The sequence below is a fragment of the Leuciscus leuciscus genome (assembly GCF_965113295.1).
Source record: "Leuciscus leuciscus genome assembly, chromosome: 22".
NCBI lineage: Eukaryota > Metazoa > Chordata > Actinopteri > Cypriniformes > Leuciscidae > Leuciscus > Leuciscus leuciscus.
The window spans coordinates 33,245,903-33,271,391 of NC_138746.1; the positions used below are offsets into that span (position 1 = coordinate 33,245,903).

General features: G+C 38.6%; 2 protein-coding genes across 2 annotated transcripts in view; both read right to left on the reverse strand.

Annotated features, from left to right (window-relative positions):
• The window catches only part of LOC309487074 (exportin-5-like), a 449,972-nt gene that overhangs the window by 229,297 nt on the left and 195,186 nt on the right, over positions 1 to 25,489 (reverse strand). The window lies entirely within an intron of this gene.
• Positions 23,017 to 25,489, reverse strand: part of plpp4 (phospholipid phosphatase 4) — a 130,159-nt gene continuing 127,686 nt past the window's right edge. The window contains exon 7 of the mRNA XM_082154654.1: positions 23,017 to 25,317. Coding sequence (XP_082010780.1) covers positions 25,106 to 25,317 — 212 coding nt within the window. The 3' untranslated portion in view covers positions 23,017 to 25,105. The remainder of the gene's footprint in view (positions 25,318 to 25,489) is intronic.

Here is a 25,489-nt window from a genome sequence, read left to right on the forward strand (position 1 = left end):
GAAAGATTAATTAAGATACATTTTCATACCCTAGGCAAATATATATTTACAGTTACTCCATTTCAGTGATAACAAATGGAATGGAAGAGTTTTCCTGGACACACAAGTCCTTCAGGAAGTTCTGAAACATTTAGCCTGGGGCTTCCTGTCCTGAGCTCACAACTGACACAGTGAGGATATGCTGAAGGTAATTCATTTTGCACAGTATTCATTAACATTTTTGTTTATTATTTTTTATTTTTTATTTAGAAGTTTTCTATTGTGTTGAGCTGTACACAGTGAAAGTTCCTGATTTTCATGACTTTCTGAGAAACAACAAACCCTCCAAAATTTCCACAGAGAGCAGTCACATAATATTTACAATAAAAATCATTAATAATATGGCACTATAATTACTCCAAAATTGCTACAAGTGTAAGTATTATTAGTTATCATTTAACAGTCATAAAGTCGTAAAAGTCATAAAGAAGATAAGTCATAAAAACTCATAAAAAGAATACTACAGTGTAACGAGGTTCAATAGTTATGGGAAGAAGGAGGCGGGAACCGGCGAACATTCAATATATTTTAATGACAAAAATAAACCAAATACAAAATGAAAGTAAAAGCCAGCAGCCCCTCACGGACGACTGCTGGCCACACAAAACAGAAACAAAACACAACATAAAATCAGGCCTGTCCTCTCTCCCTCTTCACTGTCGTCGCTCCTCCTTTATGCTTCCGCTCCTCCGTGAGAGATTCGAGACCGGTGCGTCTCGCAGGTGTCGCTCATCAGAGTAATCACGCCACCGGCCTCATGCCGCTCTCTCACGGCCCTCGGCCTCGTCCTGCTCGCCACATACAGTTTCTATAAAGAACAAGAGTCTGTAACAGGAGACAAAAAGATGTAACATGCAGCTGACCAATGAGTGACTGGTATGCAATTCTACTGTCGATTCTATTGTTCTCCTCTGGCCTAATAGAATAGTTTCCAACAACCCCAAACACAGAGAGGAGGTATTTGCCTAATTTTAGATGCTCACTACACACTACTAGTTTTGTATTAGGAAACATAACAGGAGCTATATAGCTAAGAGGAACTAGTATCTCTCTTTAGCTTGCAACTGTAGGTTGTGCAATTTTGTCATTTTGTCACTGTGAGGGAAAACAAAGTAGAGCAGAGCAGCATACACTCCACCTCAATTAAAGGCCATGTCTGCCTGCACTGGGAGATGCTGAAAGCTCTGAATGGGACGAGAGAGGCTGAAATGGATACTGAAGCGTGACTCATACACGCAGACCTTTGCTCATAAGACCACTTCAGTTTCCATTAAACTTCAGGCTTTGTAGTACTTTAGAACACGTGTTCCTTTTTTGTCCTCTGGAAGAAAACTGAACTCCTTTAAATGGAATGGTGGGACATGGCAATCGATTGACAGAATACCATTAAAGACTGTGGCACAATTCATGTAAATTATTCAGTCTACCACTTTAAAACAGCCAAACTTGATCCTGAATTGAAGGTTTTTATTATTCTAATGTTACTGGAAGACTTTTCATCTTTGGTATACATGCTGCCAAAATTAACACACACAAAAAAAGGCCACAAAATACAACGTTTTACTTAAAAAGAACTGATCAAGATGACATGAACTTGCAAGCTAAAGGTTAAGTGTGTAATTTATGAGCCATTAGTGGCATCTATTTTTCCTGAAGTATAATAAACCACAAACCAACTTAATTTTAGGAAGGTTTAGGTTTTAGACCCTGGCTGGCAGGGTCCCTACACAGTGTTCACTGCTTCCTGTTCCCTGAGCATGGGACATCAGTTAAAGTTCACTTCACAAAATACATTCATTCGGAACACCCTGCAACATCAAACACTGACAAAACTCGCATATTAGAGAAATTTGAGGTATGATGACATAATATTCTTATGTAAATAAATATAAATTACCAGTGGTCGACCGATACTGGATTTTACCGATAACGATAGCTAGGTTGGGCCATACTTGCCGATAACCGATTAATCCACCGATAGTTTTTCAAATTGATTCTGGATAAAAAAAAAAACATAACACTCCAAGTAAAACAGTGCTGAACTTTATCAAGCCAACTTAATGAATAAAAAAGTAACAAAATTTGATCGGTAAAATATTTGAGCAATACAATTGCACCTTGATCATTCATGTTAGTTTGATAGTGCATTAACTATGGTTAACAAATAAAAACCTTAAATTAAATTTATAAATATTGTACTTAATATAAATTAGTACATGTTAATTAACAAATAATGAACAATACTTATACAGCAGTTATTAACCTTAGTTAATGTTACATATGGAATTTTACTGTAAGTGTTATCATTTCATATAAATCCAAACAGTCATGCTTAAAGATGGCCAACTTTAAATATCTACAACGCCAGAGCATTGAAATGACATAAATATTACATGTAGTCTCACACTTTTGCTTCTATTTTAAACACTTGATGATTATCTAATCAAAATTACAAAATATGTTTTAAAGTGATGATGAAAAAATAACCGAAATCGAATGCTTTTCTGATTTGTTTATATCTTTCTGTCGGCTGTATGAACATATCAGTTTGCTATCTTACGTCTCTAGCTTTAAATATGCAACTTCTCTACATATTTAATGCATAAAAGTGACCAGCTCGATATAAACTAATGCAAATAGATGGTAACAATTGTGACATTAAACATTCGGGTCGGACGTTTATTTTTGTCAGTGTTTTAACCGCTTGAGGTACTAGCGTCCTCTCAGCCTCGAAGGCAAACAAACATACTGTTGTGCTGTTCTTTCTCTACTAATGCAGCATTTAGTCAACAAATTAATCACTTTATAATGATATGAAAAAATGTAGTGTATACATAGGCTACCTTTTAGCTGTCGGTGCTTTAAACACGCATCTGATGTCAGCGCTCTCCACGCAGCGTGTGCTCTCAGTGCAGCACGCAGAATCACGTGTCGAAATAAACAACACGAGGCATCAGCGATAGTTTTTATTACACCTCTAGAGGCCGCTCTTGCACTGCATGATGCCAGCAGACCCTTCTCAGCTCTCTCTTACTGTGTAATGAATGACAGCGCGAGCTTCTCAGCCGCTCCAGCAACGGACGCAACCAGGAAAAACTATCGTTATGTATTTTTGCCGATAACGATAGTTCCACCAATCAACTATCGGTGCCGATTAATCGGCAAAACCGATGAATCGGTCGACCTCTATAAATTACCATACTTGTGTAATATACATGTGTATATGATACATGTATTTACAACCGCAAATCCAGAATATTTTGTAAAATGCAATAAAATCAAGAATCTGTGATTTGTTAATTCTCTTTAATCTTTATTTAACTGACAAAAGTACAAAGAGAAGATTTTCAAGTTTTCATTGATCAACTTAAGTGTATTTTGCAAATATAAATACATTTTGATTTTGATGTCTGCAGCACACTCCAAAACCGCTGGGACAGAGGCATGTTTACCACCATGTCACATCACCTTAACTTTTAATTATATTTTTTTAAATGTTTGGAAATTGAGGAAACTAAGTGCAGTTTTGCAAGTAAATTTTTTGCCCAATCATGTCTGATACAAGACAGTTGCTCAACATTCTGTGGTCATCGTTGTCTGATTCTCCTTTTCATGATGGGCCATACATTTTCAGTAAGAGACAGATCTGGACTGCAGGCAGGCAGTCAAGCACATCCCTTCTATGGTGTGGAGTCTCTAGAGACCACTCTGTTGTAGAATGTGCTGAATCAGGCCTGGCATTGTCTTGCTTCCCAGGAAAGATGTCATCTTGAAGGCAGTAATGTCTCTGTACAATCCCAATATATGCCTCGACGTCAATGATACCTTCACACATGCAAGTCACCCATGCCGTTTGCACTGAGGCACCACCGTACCATGCCAGATGTTTGCTTTTGCACCTGTCAATGATGAAAGTCTGGATGGTCCGTTTCGTCTTTGGGACTAAGAACTCAAAGTAAGTTTTTCCCAAAGACAAGCTGAAACATGGATTCAACTGACCACAGCACACATTTCTACTGTTTTGGATCATCTGAGAGGAGCTTGGTCCTAGAGAACTTGCCGGCATCTCTGCATAGAACTGATGTATAGCTTTCTCCTCAAATAACAGAGATTCAAGTGGCATTTCTTGATGCAGCATCAGACTGTGTTAAGTTAAAATGGTATTCCCAAGCCCATGTGGCTATATTTAACACAGTAGCATTACGGTTTGCCATGCAATGCCATCTGAGGGCTCAAAGGTCATGCACATTCAACAGAGGTCTCCTGCCTTGCCCTACACAGACTAAGATTTCTCTGGATTGTCTGATTCTTTCTACAATATTATGTATGGTAGATGGTGAAAGACCTAAATCCTTTTCAATCTTGCATTGAGAAATGTGATTTTAGAATTGTTTGACAATTCTCACATGAAATTTGGAGCAAAGTGGTGAGCCATGACCCATCTTTGCTTGGCAAGACCTAGTCTTTGGTAGATGCTCCTTTTATACCCAAACACGATACCCTCATATATTACCAGTTCACCTGCTAACTGTGGATGGTTTCAAAACAGTTTAACTTGGATATTCCATAGTCTTTTAACTTTTGTTTTGCCTTAACTTTTAACTTTTTTTGAAGTGTGTTAAAGCCATCAAAATTGGTTTATATTTACAAAATACAATTAATTTGGACAGTGAAAACATTGGAATTTTTTTCTTTGTACTTTTGTCAATTAAATAAAGGTTAAAGATCATTTTAAAAAATCTGATTCACGATTTTATTACATTTTACAAAATGTCCCAAGTTGTAATTTGAAAATGTAAAAATGTAATTTGGTTAAATTAGGTGTGTCTTTTATTTTCCAATCATGATCAAATGGTGCGTTCAAGTCATCTCGTATAGATCGTATTTACGAGTTGAATGCACATGAACGCCACCACAATGTCGTAAATACCAGTGGGGAGCTCGGGATTTTCTTTAAGCCCCGATCTGTACGAGTTGGGGGCGTGTCAGTGAGAAGCATGGCGGAATCAATGAATGCAACGTCTGTAGTTGAGCAAAGTGATAGTAAAATATAGCCTATCACTTACAGGTTTAGCAGTGACATTGTAAGGCTTTTTCATTTATAACAAAGTAAGCTCTCTGCACAAAATATGATATAGCCTACTTGTAATATAACAATTAACTAATTATATAATGATACAGTTAATTTACATTGGCCTCATAAGTTAATTAAAAACATAAAAAGAAAAACACACCCGATGCGCATTCTTTGTTCTTCATTTTCTATAAGCAGAGTTAACAAAACTTGCTATATTTTCGTGTTATTCATTAAAAGAAGGTACACCACCATCTTGCTCCGACGAAACTGACTTGAACGCACCTCACGTCGTCAACACGACTTCCCACCTCGTACGTACGAAATTCCCAGGAGGACTTGAACGCACCAATAGTGTTTTAGCTGTTGCGTCTTGCGCACCTTATACCCTTACAACCCCATACAAAACAAACCTAGGACTTAATAATGCTAGTTAAAGCATATTTTTTCACCACCTTTATTTTATTCCAACTTCTTTAAGTTCTGGAGTGACTTGTGGGTAAATGTCCTTTACTTTCTGTGAAGTGACGTATCAATGTCACTTCCATATTTTTCAATTATGCTGCTGCAGAAGCTGTTTGACTCTAACTTGTTACTGGCTTTGCCCTTTGTAAAAGACAAGCAATGGCTTTGTTCTGGTGTTGCTCTTAGACGCATGTTAATTATTCTCATGTTTTTTTTATCTCTGGTAATGTTCATCCAAATCCTGGGCCAGCTAACTCAGTTACTGCCCAGCTGTCATTTGGTGAATTTTGTGACCGTAAATCATTGGATTTTTTACATGTAAATATCTGCCGTCTGTGAAATTCTAAGCATTTTGACACTTTAAAAACACTGGTGCACACAGCTAATCCTGATGTTCTTGCTATCTCTGAATCCTTAAAAAAGGGAACACTGATCTTGACATCTTCATACCAGGCTATAATGTGTTTCGTCAGGACAGAGCTACAGGGGTGGTGGTGTAGCTATGTATGTTATAGATCATCTGCAATGTACTGTTGCTCTGTCTAAGTCAGTTCCTAAATAATTACTGGTACTAAAGCTTTCAACTACTTTCTCTCTGTTGCTGTTTGCTATGGAGCACCTTCAGCTCCAGCCTCTGCACTCACAGCTTTTAGTCAACTCCTAGCTCCATACATATCCTCTGAGTTTGTCCTTATGGGTGATCTAAACCGGGATATGATTAATCCCCCAGATACAGTTTTGCAACAGTTTGATGCTCTAAACCTTACTCAAATTATATCTGAGCCCACCAGACCTAATCCTAAATCTTCCTCATCATCCACTCTGATTGACCTCCTTTTGACTAATACCCCATCTAATTATCAAGCCGGAGTTTTCAGTCAATTAAGTGATCACTGCGCTATTGCATGTATACGCTCTGGCCTCTCATTCAAAAGGCCCCCAGTAATTGTAACCAAATTGTTGACTGTAACATACTACAAAATACCCTGAAACTTACGTCTCTGATCACAACCTCCACCTTTGAGCAGAACCTCCAAAACAACATAGTTGACTCTTGTTCCTGCTGACAATCCTGTCTACTTTTTTTAATTTAATTGCTTGTTCTATGTGTCATATGTATGACTATGTACAGTTGTACAGTATGTTTAAATTCATTCCTGTAGCCTCTTGGCCAGGTCATGTTTGTAAATGAGAAGTGGTTCTCAAACAGTTTACCTGGATAAATAAAGGTTAAATAAAATGTACCCTTATTCTCTATGCTGCTTGCAGTGCCCATCGAACTGAACATGTATGCTCCCTATGGATTGAAATCTCACTTAAATGGCGGACGTCCACTTCGCAGAGTACTTGCGGTCTAATGAAACCCATAAAATGTGCAGAGCGGTGGGTCCCCAGGATCAGGATTGAAAACCACTGTCAGAGCTGTGTTGTAGCTTTCATAACACTCATCATTAATGTGGAAAAGCAATGGTTTCTATAATAACAATCACAGAAAAAACTATTAATATAAATTATAAAACAGATTGTTCCAGTCCTTGGGACTGATTGGTCAATAGCCATGTTTCATTTAGAATAGACCCTTGGCAAAACAAACAATCAATAAACTGTCAGCAAAAGTAACTGTCTATTAGTTATTTAATTAAAAATGAGTGACCCCTAATGGTGTTATGTTAAATTCAATACACATTTATTTGTATAGAGCTTTTCACAATACATATGCTATCATCAGAATTACTAAGAAGTCTAGTTTCAAATATAATTATTTTGAAGTGTTGATGCTTAATGTAACACTATCTAGTGTAAATGATAAATCACGTTTGAGATTTCTGCTGGCTACTGTATACAGGCCACCAGGGCACCATACAGACTTTATCAAAGAATTTGCTGACTTTCTATCAGAGTTAGTACTGGCTGCAGATAAAGTCCTAATTGTTGGTGATTTTAATATACATGTAGATAATAAAAAAGATGCATTGGAATTGGCATTTAAAGACATTCTGAACTCTATTGGAGTTAGACAACACGTGTCAGGACTCATTCTCGTAATCATACTCTAGATCTAATATTATCACACGGAATCAATGTTGAAATTCTGCAGCAGAGCGATGACATCTCAGATCATTATCTAGTCTCATGTATACTTAATTTAGCCAAGGCTGCAAAGCCGACTCCGTATTACAAATATGTTAGACCTATGACTTCTGCCACTAAAGATTGCTTTGTTAATAATCTTCCTGATCAGCTTCATCATCTCAGCATCCCGGATAGCTTAGAAGAACTCGATATTGCGACAGAAACGTATAACTTTCTCTTTTCCAGCACTTTAGACACAGTTTCTCCGTTGCGTTTAAAGAAGATTAAAGGAAATAGTCCAACGCCGTGGTACAACGAGCACACTCGGGCCCTTAAGAGAGCAGCCAGAAAAATGGAGCGCCACTGGAAGAAAACAAAACTAGAGGTATTTCGCATTTCATGGAAAGAGAGCTCGATTGCATACAGAGAGGCCTTAAAGGGTCATGAAACCCCCCTCTTTCAGCTCAAGACTAGCTCACAATCTTTTTGAAAAATGCAACTTAATTGGGCGTGGATGGCTGTGAGAAGAAGGGAGGGGAGTGGGTGTGGTATGGCACGGCAGGGGAGAGGAGAGGAGAGGAGAGGAGAGGAGAGGAGAGGAGAGGAGAGGAGAGGAGAGGAGAGGAGAGGAGAGGAGAGGAGAGGGGAGGGGGGGGAACTGTCATCACCAGTAGCCCATGCATATCGACTGTCACTAAAAATCAGTGGTAACACTTGAGGAAATGCTAGATTTTTTTATAGCTGGCAAAGTTAAAGTCTAATGAAATACACGGACACCTTATTTTTGTCCTTTCAAAAGTAACTTAATGCCCTGCTGTATATATTAGCCAACAGTAATCATAATTGTATTTAAAACATATAAATTGTTTCTATATGTGGCAGAAGGAATACACATTTCAGGGCTTAGGCCCAGGCAGTTTGCAGACTACGCCACGATGAGACTTACACCAGAATTAAGAATTAAGTATTTTGTTCAACCAGGCACTCAAGTTCGTTGATGGATAGCCAGAGACAGTGGTCCAGTGCAAAAATAGAATTTTTATTTTCACTTTTAAACTCAAACACACACAATATTCACTCCACTCACTCCACTCACTATGCTCTATTCACAACGCACACACACACAAGAGAGGAGGGCAATAGGGCAGAATCTTACCAGTGGGAGGCTAGTGGCCAGAGCAATGAGCATCCATGAAAAACACCCCAATCACACGTGTCAAATTTCTCACACACACACACACACACACACACACACCGCAAGAGAAATGACCACACTTGGTGAAAACGCAGCCACAGCACACCAAGGGACCCACCACCGCAAGGGGCACTGCTCCCACTGGCAGTTCTCAGCACCTCGACAATGGACAGACATGTGGAAGTTAAACAAGTGATGTCACCGGTACGCGACTTGTTGGCTTGTTTACCTGCCCAGCGACCTGATGTCTGCCTTGGTTATCTGTTTACCGTAGCGCCGCAGGTATGGTTAGCTTCATCTCTCTTTCCACTCGTTGACTTCATAACTTGGGCTTATAGGGAATGTTTTGTGCTATAGAATCCCCGGTGCGGCAGCAGCCCTTTTACCAGCTGAGTGTGCGCTCTGCTATCAGCGATCAGAGCTTGGGGCTTGTGACGCAACCCTGTTAATCATAGGTATGTTGCTATACTGAGTTGCAACTATAATGGTTAATGTGGGGTATATTTGTAAATGGACATCCTGTGCATTTTAGGGAGTGCTATTTTTACCGGGGGTGCGGACGCCAGTTGGCTACATCGACGTTGAACATATGCTGCTTTGCTTATGCTTTTCACGTTACGTGTTGTTTATGGATTTTTGTCGTACCCGGCTGCCTTTTCACACGTGACCAAGGATTATTAAACCTGTGGTTTACAGGCAGCTGGCTGGCGTGTTACATCGTTGCCTGTTTAACACTGTTTGATTCTTCCTGTCATTGTTGTGAATCAGTGTTTGAGTGTGGAGTGTTCGATGGACTGACACCATTTTAATTGTTTGTTCTGTGTTTATTTATTTCTTTCGAACTCTTGTATGGAGGCCTTTTCTTGCTGCTGATATCCAAGAGGATTGGCCTAATTGTGATTTTCTTTTGTTTGACCTTTTTATGTGATTTGTCCATTCTTAATTGTTTATTTTGATTTATTGTGGGATTGTGAGTCTCTGTTCATATTGTTGTATATGGTCTCTGTTCATATTGTTGTATACCACCTTGGACTTTAGAACGGGTGACTTATTAGACATTGTTTATTGTAATTTGTGTGTAATTTTGTTTAACTTCCACATGTCTGTCCATTGTCGAGGTGCTGAGAACTGCCAGTGGGAGCAGTGCCCCTTGCGGTGGTGGGTCCCTTGGTGTGCTGTGGCTGCGTTTTCACCAAGTGTGGTCATTTCTCTTGCGGTGTGTGTGTGTGTGTGTGTGTGTGTGTGTGTGTGTGTGTGTGTGTGTGTGTGTGAAATTTGACACGTGTGATTGGGGTGTTTTTCATGGATGCTCATTGCTCTGGCCACTAGCCTCCCACTGGTAAGATTCTGCCCTATTGCCCTCCTCTCTTGTGTGTGTGTGTGCGTTGTGAATAGAGCATAGTGAGTGGAGTGAGTGGAGTGAATATTGTGTGTGTTACTTTGAGTTTAAAAGTGAAAATAAAAATTCAATTTTTGTACTGGACCACTGTCTCTGGCTTTCCATCAACGAACTTGAGTGCCTGGTTGAACAAAATACTTAATTCTTTGGGTGTAAGTCCCATCGTGGCGTAGTCTGCAAACTGCCTGGGCCTAAGCCCTGAAATGTGTATTCCTTCTGCCACATTTGGCGTAGTCGGCAGGATCGCTTGGTAGAGCCAGAGACGTGTTCCAATTCTGTTTTTGTTTCTCTTTGTTTGTTTGTTTTTTCTTTACAAGCAAAGCAGCAGCTGTTCTTTGGTGGACCGGTAACAAGGCAGGTAAGGTGGGGATTTTTTAATTTTTGTAATTTTTTTGGCCAATTGGATTGTGCACTGCCAACATATGGAACAGGGGGTGGCCGAGGGGAATGAGTTACAGGAGTTGAGGGCCTTGATAACTCAGCTGAAAGCCGATAATGAGCGCCTACGTCAGACCCCAGGCTCTGTCCCTGCCCGGGCTCCTGGCCCTGCTCCTGTCTTGTGTAGCTGTCATGGCAAGAGTACTTGTAACCAGTATCTCTCTCGTATTTCTCGTCGAGTAGCCGTAATGGCAGAGCACTTGTACCAAGTGTCTCATGTTTCCTGTTGTGTAGCCGTCATGGCAGAGCACTTGTACCAAGTGTCTCATGTTTCTTGTTGTGTAGCCGTCATGGCAGAGCACTTGTACCAAGTGTCTCGTGTTTCTCGTCGAATAGCCGTCATGGCCAGAGGACTTGTACCAAGTATCTCGTGTTTCTCATTGTGTAGCCGTTATGGCAGAGCACTTGTAACAAGTGTCTTTCATGTTTCTTGTTGTGTAGCCGTCATGGCAAGAGGATTTGTACTAAGTATATCTCGTGTTTCTCGTCGAGTAGCCGTCATGGCCAGAGCACTTGTACCAAATGTCTCGTGTTTTTCGTCGAATAGCCGTCATGGCCAGAGGACTTGTACCAAGTATCTCGTGTTTCTCGTGGTGTAGCCGTCATGGCAGAGCACTTGTAACAAGTGTCTCGTGTTTTTTTGTTGTGTAGCCGTCGTGGCCAGAGGACTTGTACCAAGTATCTTGTGTTTCTCATTGTGTAGCCGTCAGGGCAGAGCACTTGTAACAAGTGTCTCTCGTGTTTCTTGTGTAGCCGTCATGACCAGGGGACTTGTAACAAGGGTTTCCTTCAGTGTTCTCTCTACGAGCGTCCCACAGTAGAGGTGAGTGTCTTGGGGTCATCGTCGGGGCGCCGATTAAAAAAAAAATGGGGCAGATTGTACACTTAGGGAAGCATGAGTCAGACAGCTGCCTCCTGCAACATATACACACTATAAATGCATATATTTGAAAATAATAAATTTTCCGCTTAAAAAAAAAAACGTTCCGTACATAGCCTAGATCTACGCGCCCCCTGAACCCCCATAATAAAGATGGACAGTGACATAGAAATTTTCACAAATTAAGCATACGTTCCATATACTTGAGGTATTATCGAAATATCAAAATTTTAATAACGAGTGATTTAACTAAATGCAAGTAAAACCGTTAGGGTTGCATTTTAGACACACACACACACACACCTCTGAAGCGATAGAAAAGTCCTCGGGTCCGCATCACTAGACGCAACCTGCATTGGTGTACAAGGCCGAAGTCCACCATTCTCCAGTTGAATGGTTGCTACACACACATAGTTTAGATGTGTCCGTTGTTGATGGCCAACCAACCGCCCGCAGTCAGAGTCTAGCTCGGGCAGCATCACGGGGAAAGATGCACTGGAACTTTTGCACCACGAAAACAAACGCGCGTCCCATCATTGCTCTCTCATCTACTACGCGATATCACAGTTTGACATGTCTGTAATTGGACAGTTCCACGTGGTGTAATGAATAATTAAGAGCAAGTGTCTTCTCATTGGATAAGAAAACTCAGTACATGATTAATTATGAGACACCGATGAGTCATCAAACTACTATAGTGCTCTGACACGATGAAGATTTTAAACCCGGAAGATGAAAATAGCGGAAAAAAACTAAAATTTAACCATTTCCCCCCTACTATTAAATCTAGCAGATGCTAACATTGTCTTCAATGGTATTCAACACACATATCTCTGTTAAAATCTCAGAAAATTTGTTTTAGGGTTTCATGACCCTTTAAAAGCTGCTAGATCTGCTTATTTTTCAACCCTATTAGAAGAAAACAAACACAACCCTAGGAATTTATATGAAACAGTGGCTAAACTAATGAAATATAAAGCTTCAAGCCCAGACGTTTCCAAGCAGCACAGCAGTAATGACTTTATGAACGTCTTTACTTACAAGATTGATAATTGTACTGTTCTCGCTGAGGTGTAGCAAGAGTTTTTTGTATGCAGATTTATTTTCTTCACATTGTACTGAATCCATACATATGAGATGAAAATTAAACTTAAATGCCTGAAGGGCAGAACAATAATATCAGGTAGGAAATTATAACTATGCAACCGTCTACTACAGTATTGCATCAGGCAGTGCATTGTAGTCTCCTTGAGGAAAAATTCTATTCATTCATTGCTATAGGAGAGGAAGAATTTACTAAACTCGTTAAATCATCTAAATTGACAACATGTATGTTAGACCCTATACCGACTAAGCTACTGAAAGAGATGCTTCCAGAGATCATAGATACTCTTCTTATTATCATTCAATTCATCTTTGTCATTAGGATACGTACCAAAAACTTTTATAGTTTATAGTCCTTCACGTCTATTGCAACCTCAAAATTACGGCCAGTTGATAATACCTAGAATATCAAAATCAACTGCTGGCGGGAGATCCTTCTCCTATTTAGCACCAAAACTCTGGAACAGTCTTCCTAACATTGTCCGGGAAGCAGACACTGTCAGTTCAAATCTAAACTAAAAACACTTATCTTTGGCCTAGTATACACATAACACATTATAGACTTCTATAATTCAATGTTAGGTCGCATAGTTTAGGTCAGCCGGAACCGGGAACACTTCCCATAAATCCTGATGTACTTGTTACATCAAAAGAAGGATGGCGTCTACGTTGATATTAGACGTTTGCGCAGAGGTTGCATGGTTTGCGCAGAGATAACTGATAATCGTTTGCACCTTGGAACCTATTTCTGGGAGTGATTTCTCGAGCCACCAGGCACTGGCACTAGTTTTGTGCAGATGGGCGGCCGGAGCGTGGCCGGTGTCGTGTTAGAGGCCCCTAAGTTAATAACTAATGATCTTCACAACGGAAGTGAATCAATCAATCAAAACTAACTTTAGCTGGACAATAACTTTATCCTAGAGCTGCTGTAAAGCTCCCTGTTACTGTGTAATGTCCTATCATCACTGTAAAGCTGCTTTGAAACAATTCATATTGTTAAAAGCGCTATATAAATGAAGGTGACTTGACTTGACATATCATTTCAAAGCAGCTTTACAGAAAATTCAAGTTTCTCCATGACAATTTTGATTAAATCCCTTATCAGAGATGTCTAAATAATGTCCATATGTCAGAATTAGAAATGTACAGTTCTAAGATAATACAAATCATGCAGTTAGCTAACATCATGTATTATTTAGGCAGAAACAATATGCTCATTAAGGCAATTACTACAAGTTGTCAAGTCAAGTCACCTTTATTTATATATATATGAAGTTTTATGTAACAAAGTTCGGGAGGAGCATGTTCAGGTAATCATCCAATCAGCACAAGAAGAAGCCAGTATAAATAAAGCCTTCCCTTACCTCCTGTCTCATGACTAATTTCTCAGCATCCCGCCACCACCCCATCACCTCACTTTCGGCTGGGTCTACTCATAGATACCTATGAGCTATACATTCATAGGGGGGAGTACTCTGGGGTCGGGCCGAATTCCGAGCTCGGAGCCCTCCCCCCGGACAGCAAGCCAAATACGCATTATAATATTACATCAGATTTCATTAACATGTGAACTCGTGAAATGCTTTTTACAATACAGATTGTTTCAAAGCAGCTTTACAGTGATAACAGGAAAATAATGCAACAAAGTTTGTTTCTGCTGTACAGCAGATCTAGAAGAAAATAGCATCATAGTCCAGCTTAAGTAAGTTCAGTGATGGTTCATTTTTGTTGTAAAAAGTTAATTTATATATATAGCCGCTCTGGAGAAAACAGTGATGTCATCATCCAGCTCAGTTCACATATAGTGGTGTCAATGCAGGCAGATAAATAACATTGTTGAATATTAAGTGTCCCCAACTAAGCAAGCCAAAAGCCAAAGGCGACAGTGGCAAGGAACCTGACAGTATGGAGAAAAAAAAAGAAAAAAAAACTTGTGATAATCATAATTACAATATATAGAACATTTGGCAGTGGTGTTTGTTGATTTAGAGTTGGCGTCATCTGAAGTCCTCGCAGGAGTTGAAGTCCTCTCTTCACAGGTGTTGGGTAACCTGAAATCTTCATAAGAGGCTGGAACCAAACTGGAGCTGAAGTACTATAGCCTAGAAATCTAGACGCACGCTAGCGGCAGCAAATTTTATTTTGCAGCCAGTGTCGTCTAGCAACTCTCCGTTGGCTTGCGAGCTGGAAAAACCAAACTCTAGTCAGGCCAATCACTATGGGCCAGTTGTTCAAAAAGTTTAATCTGGATCAAAATTATCTGGATTTGGAAATCCCATGTTTTGCTATCCAGGATCAGGTAATCCATCTTACTTTTGTGCCGGTTTTTCAAAGCAAAATTGGATTGGATCACCCTGATCTGGATGTAAACTTTTTCCGATTACCAAATCTGGATTACTGGTGCTCTATGGAACCCCCAAAGGGACATGGTCATGTAAAAAATATGAGATAGGGGAAAAAAAAATATTTCAATGCTTTTGCGTTCTCTCAGAAAAGTTTTGTATAGCGTTCACCAAAAAAAACGTTGTGTTCGCTTGCAAAGATCTTTTGATTGGTTCATCTCTTATGATTGTGCCAATGTAGTTTAGAAACAGTGATAAAACACTTTGAATTAAATATAATATTTTTGTTTGATTTTTACAGCTGTTTGGGGATTATTTAATGGCGCCAAAATCTCTTTTTTACTTTACAGTAGGCTACCGAAAGGCTTAATATGTAGCCTATTGTCTACTTCTAATGTATTACTTTAACAGTTAAGCTAATCAAAAGCAAAATAAAAATATGAGTGTGTGGGTATTTTACATCATACAAATGTTGTATTTTTGACCAATTTTGAAGTTTTACTACATTTTCTTCCTGGAATCCACCTTGAAATCCTACCCCCTGTTGGGATCAGGATAATCCTGTTTTTTTGGATCAAAGTTATCCAAATCCTACTGACAAGTTTTGAACAACACAAACTGAAGGTTTGATCCAGATTAAAACTAGAATTGGATTCCGGGATCTAATCTGATTTCAGATTCCTTCTTTCCCTTTTGAACAACCAATTTTCAAGATTTGACCCAATCCGATAACCAAAATCCGGTCAGCTTACCTTTGATCAACTGGCCCATCGTGTATATAGTCGGTGGGCGGGCTTAACATAATGACGGCAGAGTTGTGACGGTTCCGCGTGAATTCCCTGCTACTTAAAAACAAAGAAGAGTTGCTGCTGCTGGCGAACAGCGGTCTTTTGAATCGGCTTTGGCCGCGACTCTGGAAGACTTGGAATTAAGCTTTTCTTTGAGAAAAGAACGGCACTGAAGTCATTGTTAAAAAAGGAAGATGTGTTCGTAGTTTTGCCGACTGGATAAAGCAAAAGTTTAATCTATCAACTAGCTCCGCTGGTGGGAAGACGCTCTGGTTGGTTGTAGCGCTATCCTATTGCGTGCAGAGGGAATTTGAAAGACAACCGTTTATCCCGACCCTCGGATTGAGCCCTGGCAATGGTGTGTTCCCAGACCCAACATCTTGATGTGGGTCTGGCTTGTCAGGCTAGAAGTACTGTGTAGTAACCTTGGAAAGGGCATCCGGAGGTAGACACAAAGCAAATGGAAAATAATTAGATCGTAATGTGCATTTGATCTGATATAACTGGAGTACAAGGTTATGAGATGCATTTTGTAAATGCTTGGCTAAAGAGATGTCTTTAATCTAGATTTGAACTTGGAGAGTGTGTCTGAGCCCTGAACATTATTGTAACGCGAGTCCACTGAAGGCGAGTTGCAGGAGAACCAAAGTGCAGGTTTATTTCAATACAAAATAAACAGTGGACTTAAACGTGGACTTAAACTCACCAACAGCAGGTTACAAAGACAATACTAGACAAGAGAACAATGAAACATGAGGGCTATTTATACAGAGCGATTAATGACTAACAAGGAACACCTGTGCATAATCAACCAATGAGAACAAGACACATAAACAGGGAAGCACATAACAGGAACATGAAACATGGCCACGGCAAACTAAAAAATTAAAGACATGCATAAACTTTAACCAAAACCCAACCAAACATGACAATTATCAGGAAGGCTATTCCAGAGTTTAGGAGTCAAATGTGAAAACACTCTTCCTCTTTTAGTGGACTTAGTACTGCCAAAAGCCCAGAGTTTTGTGACCTTAAAGAGCGTGATGGGTTGTAGGGCGATATAACATCAGTTAAACACACAGGAGCTGAACCATTTAGGGCCTTAAAGGTAAGTAGCAATACTTTGTAATTGATCCAGAACTTAATAGGTAACCAGTGTAGAGATGAGAAAATTTGTGGTTTTTTTTATCATATTTTCTTGACCTGGTAAGAACTCTAGCAGCTGCATTTTGGACTAATGGTAGCTTGTTTATTGAGAATGCAGGACAACCACTTAGTAATGCCTGTAATGCTATGTCTGTGTCATTCACCTTTAATTTTGAGGCCACAAGCCTCCCCCTGTCAAAGAAATGCTGCATTTCATTTTCCTCAGAAGAGGGAGGTCGTAGCTGAGAATTGTTGACCGTATTCCATGGCACTGGCCAAAAAACTCAGATGGACGTGTGTGTGTGTGTGTGTGTGTGTGTGTGTGTGTGTGTGTGTGTGTGTGTGTGTGTGTGTGTGTGTGTGTGTGTGTGTGTGTGTGTGTGTGTGTGTGTGTGTGTGTGTGTGTGTGTGTGTGTCCTTTTGAACTGAGTTCTGAGAGTTACTGAAGTTTATTTTTTAACAAGCTCCGTGATTATTTGAGTTTGATCTTAACAGTTTGTGCTGCACATTTCACTGCTTATCTTTTTATGAGTCTGTCACAAAGTAATGCAGGTTTGAAAATGGTAATGCTTAAAATTCAGTGTGACTGTTTATGGCAAAAAAACAACAAAACAAAAACACACATTATAAATTGATATCACGGCAAAAAGTGTGATGATGCAACAAGATTTAGAAGATATCCTGAAATTCTTGCATAAACACAAGCTACAAGCTATTCATAAATGTAATTACTGAAGGTAAACTAAATTACTTTTCACTGTAATTTCCTGCTGAAATGAACACTAGTGGCGGAGAAACGGCAAAAAATATATATTCCTTTTCACACTATACTATGCAATGACCTCAAAACACAGTGCAATACATTTTTTCACATTTGCATCACATAACCAGCTTTTTTGATGTAGACAACTTGCTTGATATAGCTCACCTGGTACAGCATTGTACTTGTGATCAAACATGAGTGGCGACACTCGATAGAAGAGGTCAAAGACTTGTAGATAAGCCTAAATTCCATGGTTGCATGATTCATCACAACAAACACTTTCAATGAGAACACAGAGAAACAAACTCAGGCTGCTTCACTGTTTGTTGAAAGAAAAAATACCGCCTTAAGCACACTTTCTTTTCTTTATTCACTTCTTTGTTTGATTACAATAATTTGTACATGTAAGTATAATCATCAAAATACAATTCAAAGTGCTTTTGAAGCCAGGCATGCTTCTCCATATAAAATGGTTTCTTGTCACAAATGGAATTGGCATGCCGTGTTCAATGACCGTGGAATATTAGAGACTTCATTTCCTCTGTCTAAAAGACAACTATGAAACATTTGTTGGGTATAAAAGAAGGACTTGCCGTAGAAACTAGAACATTCTGATGTCTGCATAAACATGTATTTATGTATTTTGAATATCTGCAAATACATATAAAAAGATCTTTGCACAACACAAATCACATTATGTAAATGACTCAGATTTGTTACTTCTGAAACATTCTCTTTTTTTCATGGGTTACAGATCCCAATAGAAAGTGAAGGAAAACATTAAATAATATGATAGATACATTCCACAGCACTAAATGCAAGAATCTCCCATTTAGATATTAAATCAGTAGGGTTTTGTTGTTGTACTGTAACACTGTGCATGTTTTAATTTGTACTTATATTTTGTAATACACCAATTGTAAATTTATGGATGCACATCCTTGGAGAATAAAAAAAAGGTAAGTAACATTGATCTTAAACAATCAATTTCAAATTGTAAGATAATTAACTCAGTGTTGTACTTAGAAAGCTTTTAATACTACTTATTTAATCATGGCCATTTTTCTATTTGTTTTGGGCTTTCCGTTCTATCGGGTATATCTCACACAAACATTTTGCCACAAAAAATAAATAAAAAAAGGATTGTGTACAGTCTTAATAAAATACAGATGGTGATACAAGTGACATTCCTTTAAAACACAAATGATCATTTCTGTGTGATGGCAGAGCAGCAAACACATGATGTATCAATGCTAAATTCAACTATTTAAAAACATTTTTTTTATATAATATGTAACTTTATTTGCATTTAGCACCAAAATATATTCATCACTCTAGACCACTGTTGTTTTTCAATGCTATTTTCAATACATTCAGAACTGGAACATATAAATACAACAATTGTTCTCTAAAATATGAAAATCAGGTATGCCAACCAGGGGGAAAATTTTTTTGCATTACTAATTGTGTTGCCAAACCCTCAGGGAAACGTCCTGTGGATGATGCTTTTGTTCTTTGCTTCCAAAAATAAATCCAGCTAGAAGATGTTTGAAACAAACTTAAACTAATCAATCGTCATCTTTTCCAGGGGAATAACACTGACAAAGATATTAAACATGCTGGCCTTGCTACTGAAACACAAAATAGATCGTTTTCACAAGCTTAGCCTTATTTTGTCCTCTGCTACTATTACACAACTACTGAGACAATATGAGGACAGCTATTAAAGAGATCATTTCCATCTTCATCAAAGATTTTCAATAAAAAAGGTGTTCAAAAGTGTTTCATTAAAATTAATGAAACACTTTTGACATAAGCTGAGAATAATTTCTGCAGCAGATGTTAAGGGAATTGAGATGCGCGGGCAGAATCTGGTTCATATATAGATTCATTTTGTGTGTTGGATTGAACAGCTGTGTGATGTTGACCCTACCGAGGGATCCTTGACTCAGTAGTTACATACAAGAAATAATAGTGTTCTCCATCCTGCATTCTGCTCACAGAATATAATACATATCGCCTACTATGTCATTGTGAAATAGTTCATAGTATACCAAATTAAACACTTCAAACTGGAATATTCTGTATTGTTGTGACATGACCTCACTATTGTATGTTTAATTCAGTACGAGTCATCCAGTCATCTTAATTATGAGTCAAGAATGAGAATCACAAACATTGTTTATATCACTTTAAGTTACATTCTTCACTAAGGACACAGAAGTTCAAGTTGATTGCATTGCATTATGGGATAATGTATCCCACACAGTGTGCTCTGAATGGATACTGCATATTTTGGCAAACATGGTAGGTCCTCCAGATATTAAATACATACAGAAATGTGTACAGCAGACTGTACATACAGCACAAACAACCAATGATATCAGGGCATGGCAGATGGGACAGAGTGCTGTACCTGTCCAGGGCTGAAGACCTTGCTATCATTTTATAATGCAGTGAACAATCCAGTTTTATCTAACTCTGACTAATCCTAACTCCAGTAACTTTTTTAGTTCCTCATTAAACAAAACAATGCTAGATGCATGATCTTTTAAAGCAATCGAAGTTGCAAAATGTGCTGTTCTAAATGAGTGTAACACATTTTAATAACACTTTGTTAAAGGGATGGTTCGGAGTAAAATGAACCTAGGGTCCTTTGCACCATGACCTCGAGCCAAACACCCCCCCAGAAGCCTTTTTTCCCTTGGTTGAACATTATTAAAGTTAGAGCTTGTTTAGAGAAATCAGCCGGATGGCTTAGTGCAGGCGCTAATGGATCCAATGATGTATCCTGTAAATTACTCCACTAATAATGCCCAGAATGGTACCAAACTTCTACAGTAGTACAAATAGGTTCTGTACTCATAAAACGAGGCATTGGAAAGTTTGTAAGTACATCAGGAGATTATTTAAATAACACTTGCCTGATGGCTAATGCTACTGCTAACCCAGACGTCGAGGTCACTTCAGTGGTTTGAGAAAAGCATGTAAAAGTCCTGGCAGAAAGCGATGCATAAGGATGTAGTGTAACGACACCCAGTTCCAGGAATGCACTAATATTTTGTTGGTAGTACCAGTTTATAACAATTATTAGTTAACACTAAGTTGTCAACACTTTGGAAAAAATAACAATTCGTTGTTACACTACATCCTTATGCATCGCTTTCTGCCAGGACTTTTACGTGCTTTTCTCAAACCACTGAAGTGACGTCGACGTCCGGGTTAGCAGTAGCATGAGCCGTCAGGCAAGTGTTATTTAAATAATCTCCTGATGGACTTACAAACTTTCTAATGCCTCGTTTTATGAGTACAGAACCTATTTGTACTACTGTAGAAGTTTGGTACCATTCTGGGCATTATTAGTGCGGTAATTTACGAGATACAGCCTTGGATCCATTAGCGCCTGCACTAAACCATCCGGCGGATTTCTCTAAATAAGCTCTAACTTTAATAATGTTCAACCAAGGGAAAAAAGGCTTCTGGGGGGGTGTTTGGCTCGAGGTCATGGTGCAAAGGACACTAGGTTGATTTTACTCCGAACCATCTCTTTAAGACAATCACAATAAGTCTAATTTAATGTGTAACTTCGCCGATTTTCAACCAGCTTTGTATTGTTACAATGTCTGTAGTATATGTAAATGAGCAATGTGTAGTAGTTCTCGGTGTTACCGGACCGATAAATTCACATTTATTTGTCAGCAAAACGCATCACTCTGTGTATTTTTGACAGCTCCTGACGGCTTTCGTGAAAACTACAGATTATACTTCCTCATGTTCGTATCCCCGCCCGCGGACAGTCGGATCAACAGAGGGTTATTAACAAAACAGTTATTATAAGAGTAGGTTTATCACTGAAAATTGTATCGTACTATGTCTACTCTTTAAACAGCATTATGGTAAAAATGGAACACTATGGCAACAGCTTTCTCACCTGTATGCACCACACCTCACCTGTATGCACTCCCACTAAACGTATACTCTTTGAGTTCTTGCAACCGGGAACAAAACAAGTCGACACCGTTATGACTAAAAGTTTGCTAAGAAGTATTTCCCACTAAAGCAAAGTGGGGATAAGGTTAGGTTTAGACTCTGGTTAAGCGTTTCCATGGCAGACTGGTGGGATTGGCCTTGGACGGCAACATGCCCAGTGCATTATGGGTGCTGAAGGTTTCCTACCTATTTGGCAAATGGGAAGACAACAGCCTTTTTCCTTTGTTTTCTCTAATCAGGTAACACCAATTTTAAAAAAAAACATTTTTAAGCCTTTCTACTTCATAGGTAGACAAGTTTTATTGAAAGCCCATTTTTCCAGCAGTGAAGTACCCTTTAAAATCCGTTTTTATTGAACTTTGTTCATTATTTAAGGAATAGTTCAAAAAAATACTACTCATCCTTATGTCTTATGTCTTATACTCATCCTTATGTCTGTTGTTTAAAACTTGTATGCTTTTACTTTTTTTTTTACGTGGACCTCAAAAGGAAAAAGATTCATTCAAGCAAAATACAAAAATATAATTTTATGGTGCTAATTACCCTTTTGGCAAAAGGATGATGTATTAAAACTATGAAGTGTTGATGAATGGAAAGGAACATATACTCTTCAAATTAATAATTTTGTGTATGGGCTTTTGTCCTTTTATTCATGGGTTAGGATGAGATGAATTTTCATTTTTGGGTGAACTATTCCTTAAAATGGACTATAAATCAAATTTATAATCCAATAATACTGGTGGTGATGATGAATTAATGAACTATGGGAACAATTACTGTGAGCTACTGGTTATTTTGGTAGATTGCTGTGATGATTACAGAAGTGCTTCATTTTCTCACCATGTTCTCACATTATCTCCTTGAAATCAAGTTTCTAATCATCCCAAGGATATTAAATGTCAGTTCATGAAAATCTGAATGAGGGATGAGTGAGAGAAAATATAAAAAGGGAGATAATGTTCTACCTGGGTCTGTGTGATTTTCCTTCGGGTGCTCCGGTTTCCCCCACAATCCAAAGACATGCAACATAGATGAAATGGAGATGTTAAAATGTCTTTATGTGTGATTGTGAGTGCAAATGTGTGTGTGTGTGTGTGTGTGTGTGTGTGTGTGTGTGTGTGTGTGTGTGTGTGTGTGTGTGTGTGTGTGTGTGTGTGTGTGTGTGTGTGTGTGTGTGTGTGTGTGTGTGTGTGTGTGTGTGTGTGTGTGTGTGTGTGTCCTGTGATGTACTGGCCATCTGTCCATGGTGTTTCCCTGTCTGTGGTGCTGGGATAGACTCCAGCATCCCTACAGAGGATAAGCAGTTTGGAGAATGGATGGATAAAGATAATAAAACAAACAAACAAAAAAGGAACAGAAAATGGACAGGTAAAGATCAAACAGTGGAATACTTTGATTGGATTGAGAAAACAATACAAGGAGAAAATTAGACAAAAGCTGAAAAAGTACTTTGCTAATATGAATATAATATAATATTACTATATACCATAATACCGTTGTATTTTATGATTACAATATTCGGTAACACTTTATTTTGCAGTGTCCTTGTTACTTATGTTACATGTACTTACCATGGTAATAACAGTAAATTATGCATAATTACATGCAACTAACCCTCAACCAAACCCTAATCCTACCCTATCCCTATAGTATGTACATGTAGTTAATTATTATTACTCAGTACTTAAATGTATAATTACACTGTAACAATGACACCTTAAAATAAAGTGTAACCCAATATTTATATACCATAGTATTTACAAGGTAAAAAGGTACTTTAAAAAAAACTTGGTATTACCATGGCAATGTGTTCAAAAACTGTATTATTGTATGCCAGTTACAAGTGTATGTGGTTTTAAACATAAAAAGGAAGCATTTTGAAACAGCGTAGGTTGAAGGACACAAAATGAAGAACCTTTAAGCTACAGAAGAGGAAAAATAAAGTGTCACATAAAGTGAATAAAAGAAGTGTCTGTGGCGAAGATCTCTGGAAGCTCAAGTGTAGCTGGTCGATATTTATCGGCAGGTTACCGTGGACAGTTTTACAACATAATGCGAATAAAAATACAAAAGAGCAGAGACGCAGTTTGTGAAGTCAGTAAAGACGCATTATGGGTATGTTATGTCTTCACTTTTATAACATATGTTGATGCGTCACGGCTTGATTTGCAACAACAAATTGAGTCTGTCTACACTGGAATTAATAATGTTGCAGCTGCATATACAACTGGTTAGAAACTTTTATAACAAATTAATTATTTGTTATATATTTAGACTCCTGACCAGTACATCAGAGACATATGATATATGGCAGTGGTTTGTTTCAGTGGGGGAACAGGATTCAGAACCTCATATAGTATGTGTGGTCACAGATCAACTTTTATTTGCTTGTTGCAAGGGCTTCAAACCTGGCTCTTTCAATCAGAGTTTGGAATCAGAGCTATCCTTTTTCTAATAAATAATTTAACATTTTAATAATTGCAATGGGACTCATTCAATCAAAAATTTGATTTTTTTTATAGGATTAGGGTTAGCTTGGGTTAGGTACAATGATGATATTAAATGGGAGTAAGATGCCAATCTGACAGCTGGGCATTGAATTATTACCAAATTTTTACACCATGATATTTACTTAGAACTTCTAAAACAGTCAGTGACCAAAACCTATGATTTGATCATAGTACTGTCAAAAAAATAAAATAATTGCTAGTGAGTCTGTCCTTGCATCTAATTCCTCTGTGCCTGGCACACGGTACATGGCAAAGCTACAGAACATGGCACAGTTTTACACGAGCCGCTAACATGCATGCACACCTGCTACTGAATAAACACAAAACAATATGAAGGAAACCAGTGCAAATAATGAACTGATGAGTTGGGATTCCAATCCGAAGTTAGAGATTTATGAATGAAACCTTTTTTTTTTAGAATAAGAATCTCTCAGAGAACCAATTTGCTATTTGGATCATAGGCAGCCCTTACAAAAAGTCTCAGATGGTCATACAAGAGATACCTCAGCATACTGTTTAATGGCACTGAATGATTACAATTTTTATCTATCATGGTACTCTTTATTACTTGCCATGGTACTTTTTAGTTAGAGAGAGATTCTTGCACCAGGTTCCAACTTGCCAATACTTATAGTAAGTAATCAAATAAAGTGTAACAGATCTGAGAGCAGCAGCTGTAACTCTGCTTAATGATTGGAGGGAGAAGAAGAAGAAGAAGAAGAAGAAGAAGAAGAAGAAGAAGAAGAAGAAGAAGAAGAAGAAGAAGAAGAAGAAAAGAAACTACATGAAATGGGATGGTCCAATTCATTGGAATGTGCAAGTGTCAGTCAAGTGTGGTTCATACCACGTCGGTGTGGTAGGGGGTCAGAGGACTGTGAGCCTCGGTGGGTCTCTATTAGTCATACTGGTCCCTCGGTCATGCCCTCCAGAGGCAGGCTGGTGGCATTATCAGTGGGCAGAGGTTGATCCTGGGAGGTTGGCATGTTGTGGGCGGTCGCTACAGCCAGACTAGCGTATGGCAGGTGGCAGTCTGTGTGGAGGAAGGGTGGGTAGTGCTGCCGATAACAGATGTAGGCAAAGAAGAGGCCGATCACTCCCCCAACAAATGCATCTGTGAGGGACAATTCAAGGTTCACAAAGTAAGACACAGTCACAATAAATATCATCCATCCTTACAGCTCTCTAACTGTCTGCCTGTCTTTAACATGTATGTTTTAATTATTTTATTGTCATTCCCATGAATAATTACAAACAAAAACAAAAAGACGATAGATTGTATTTTA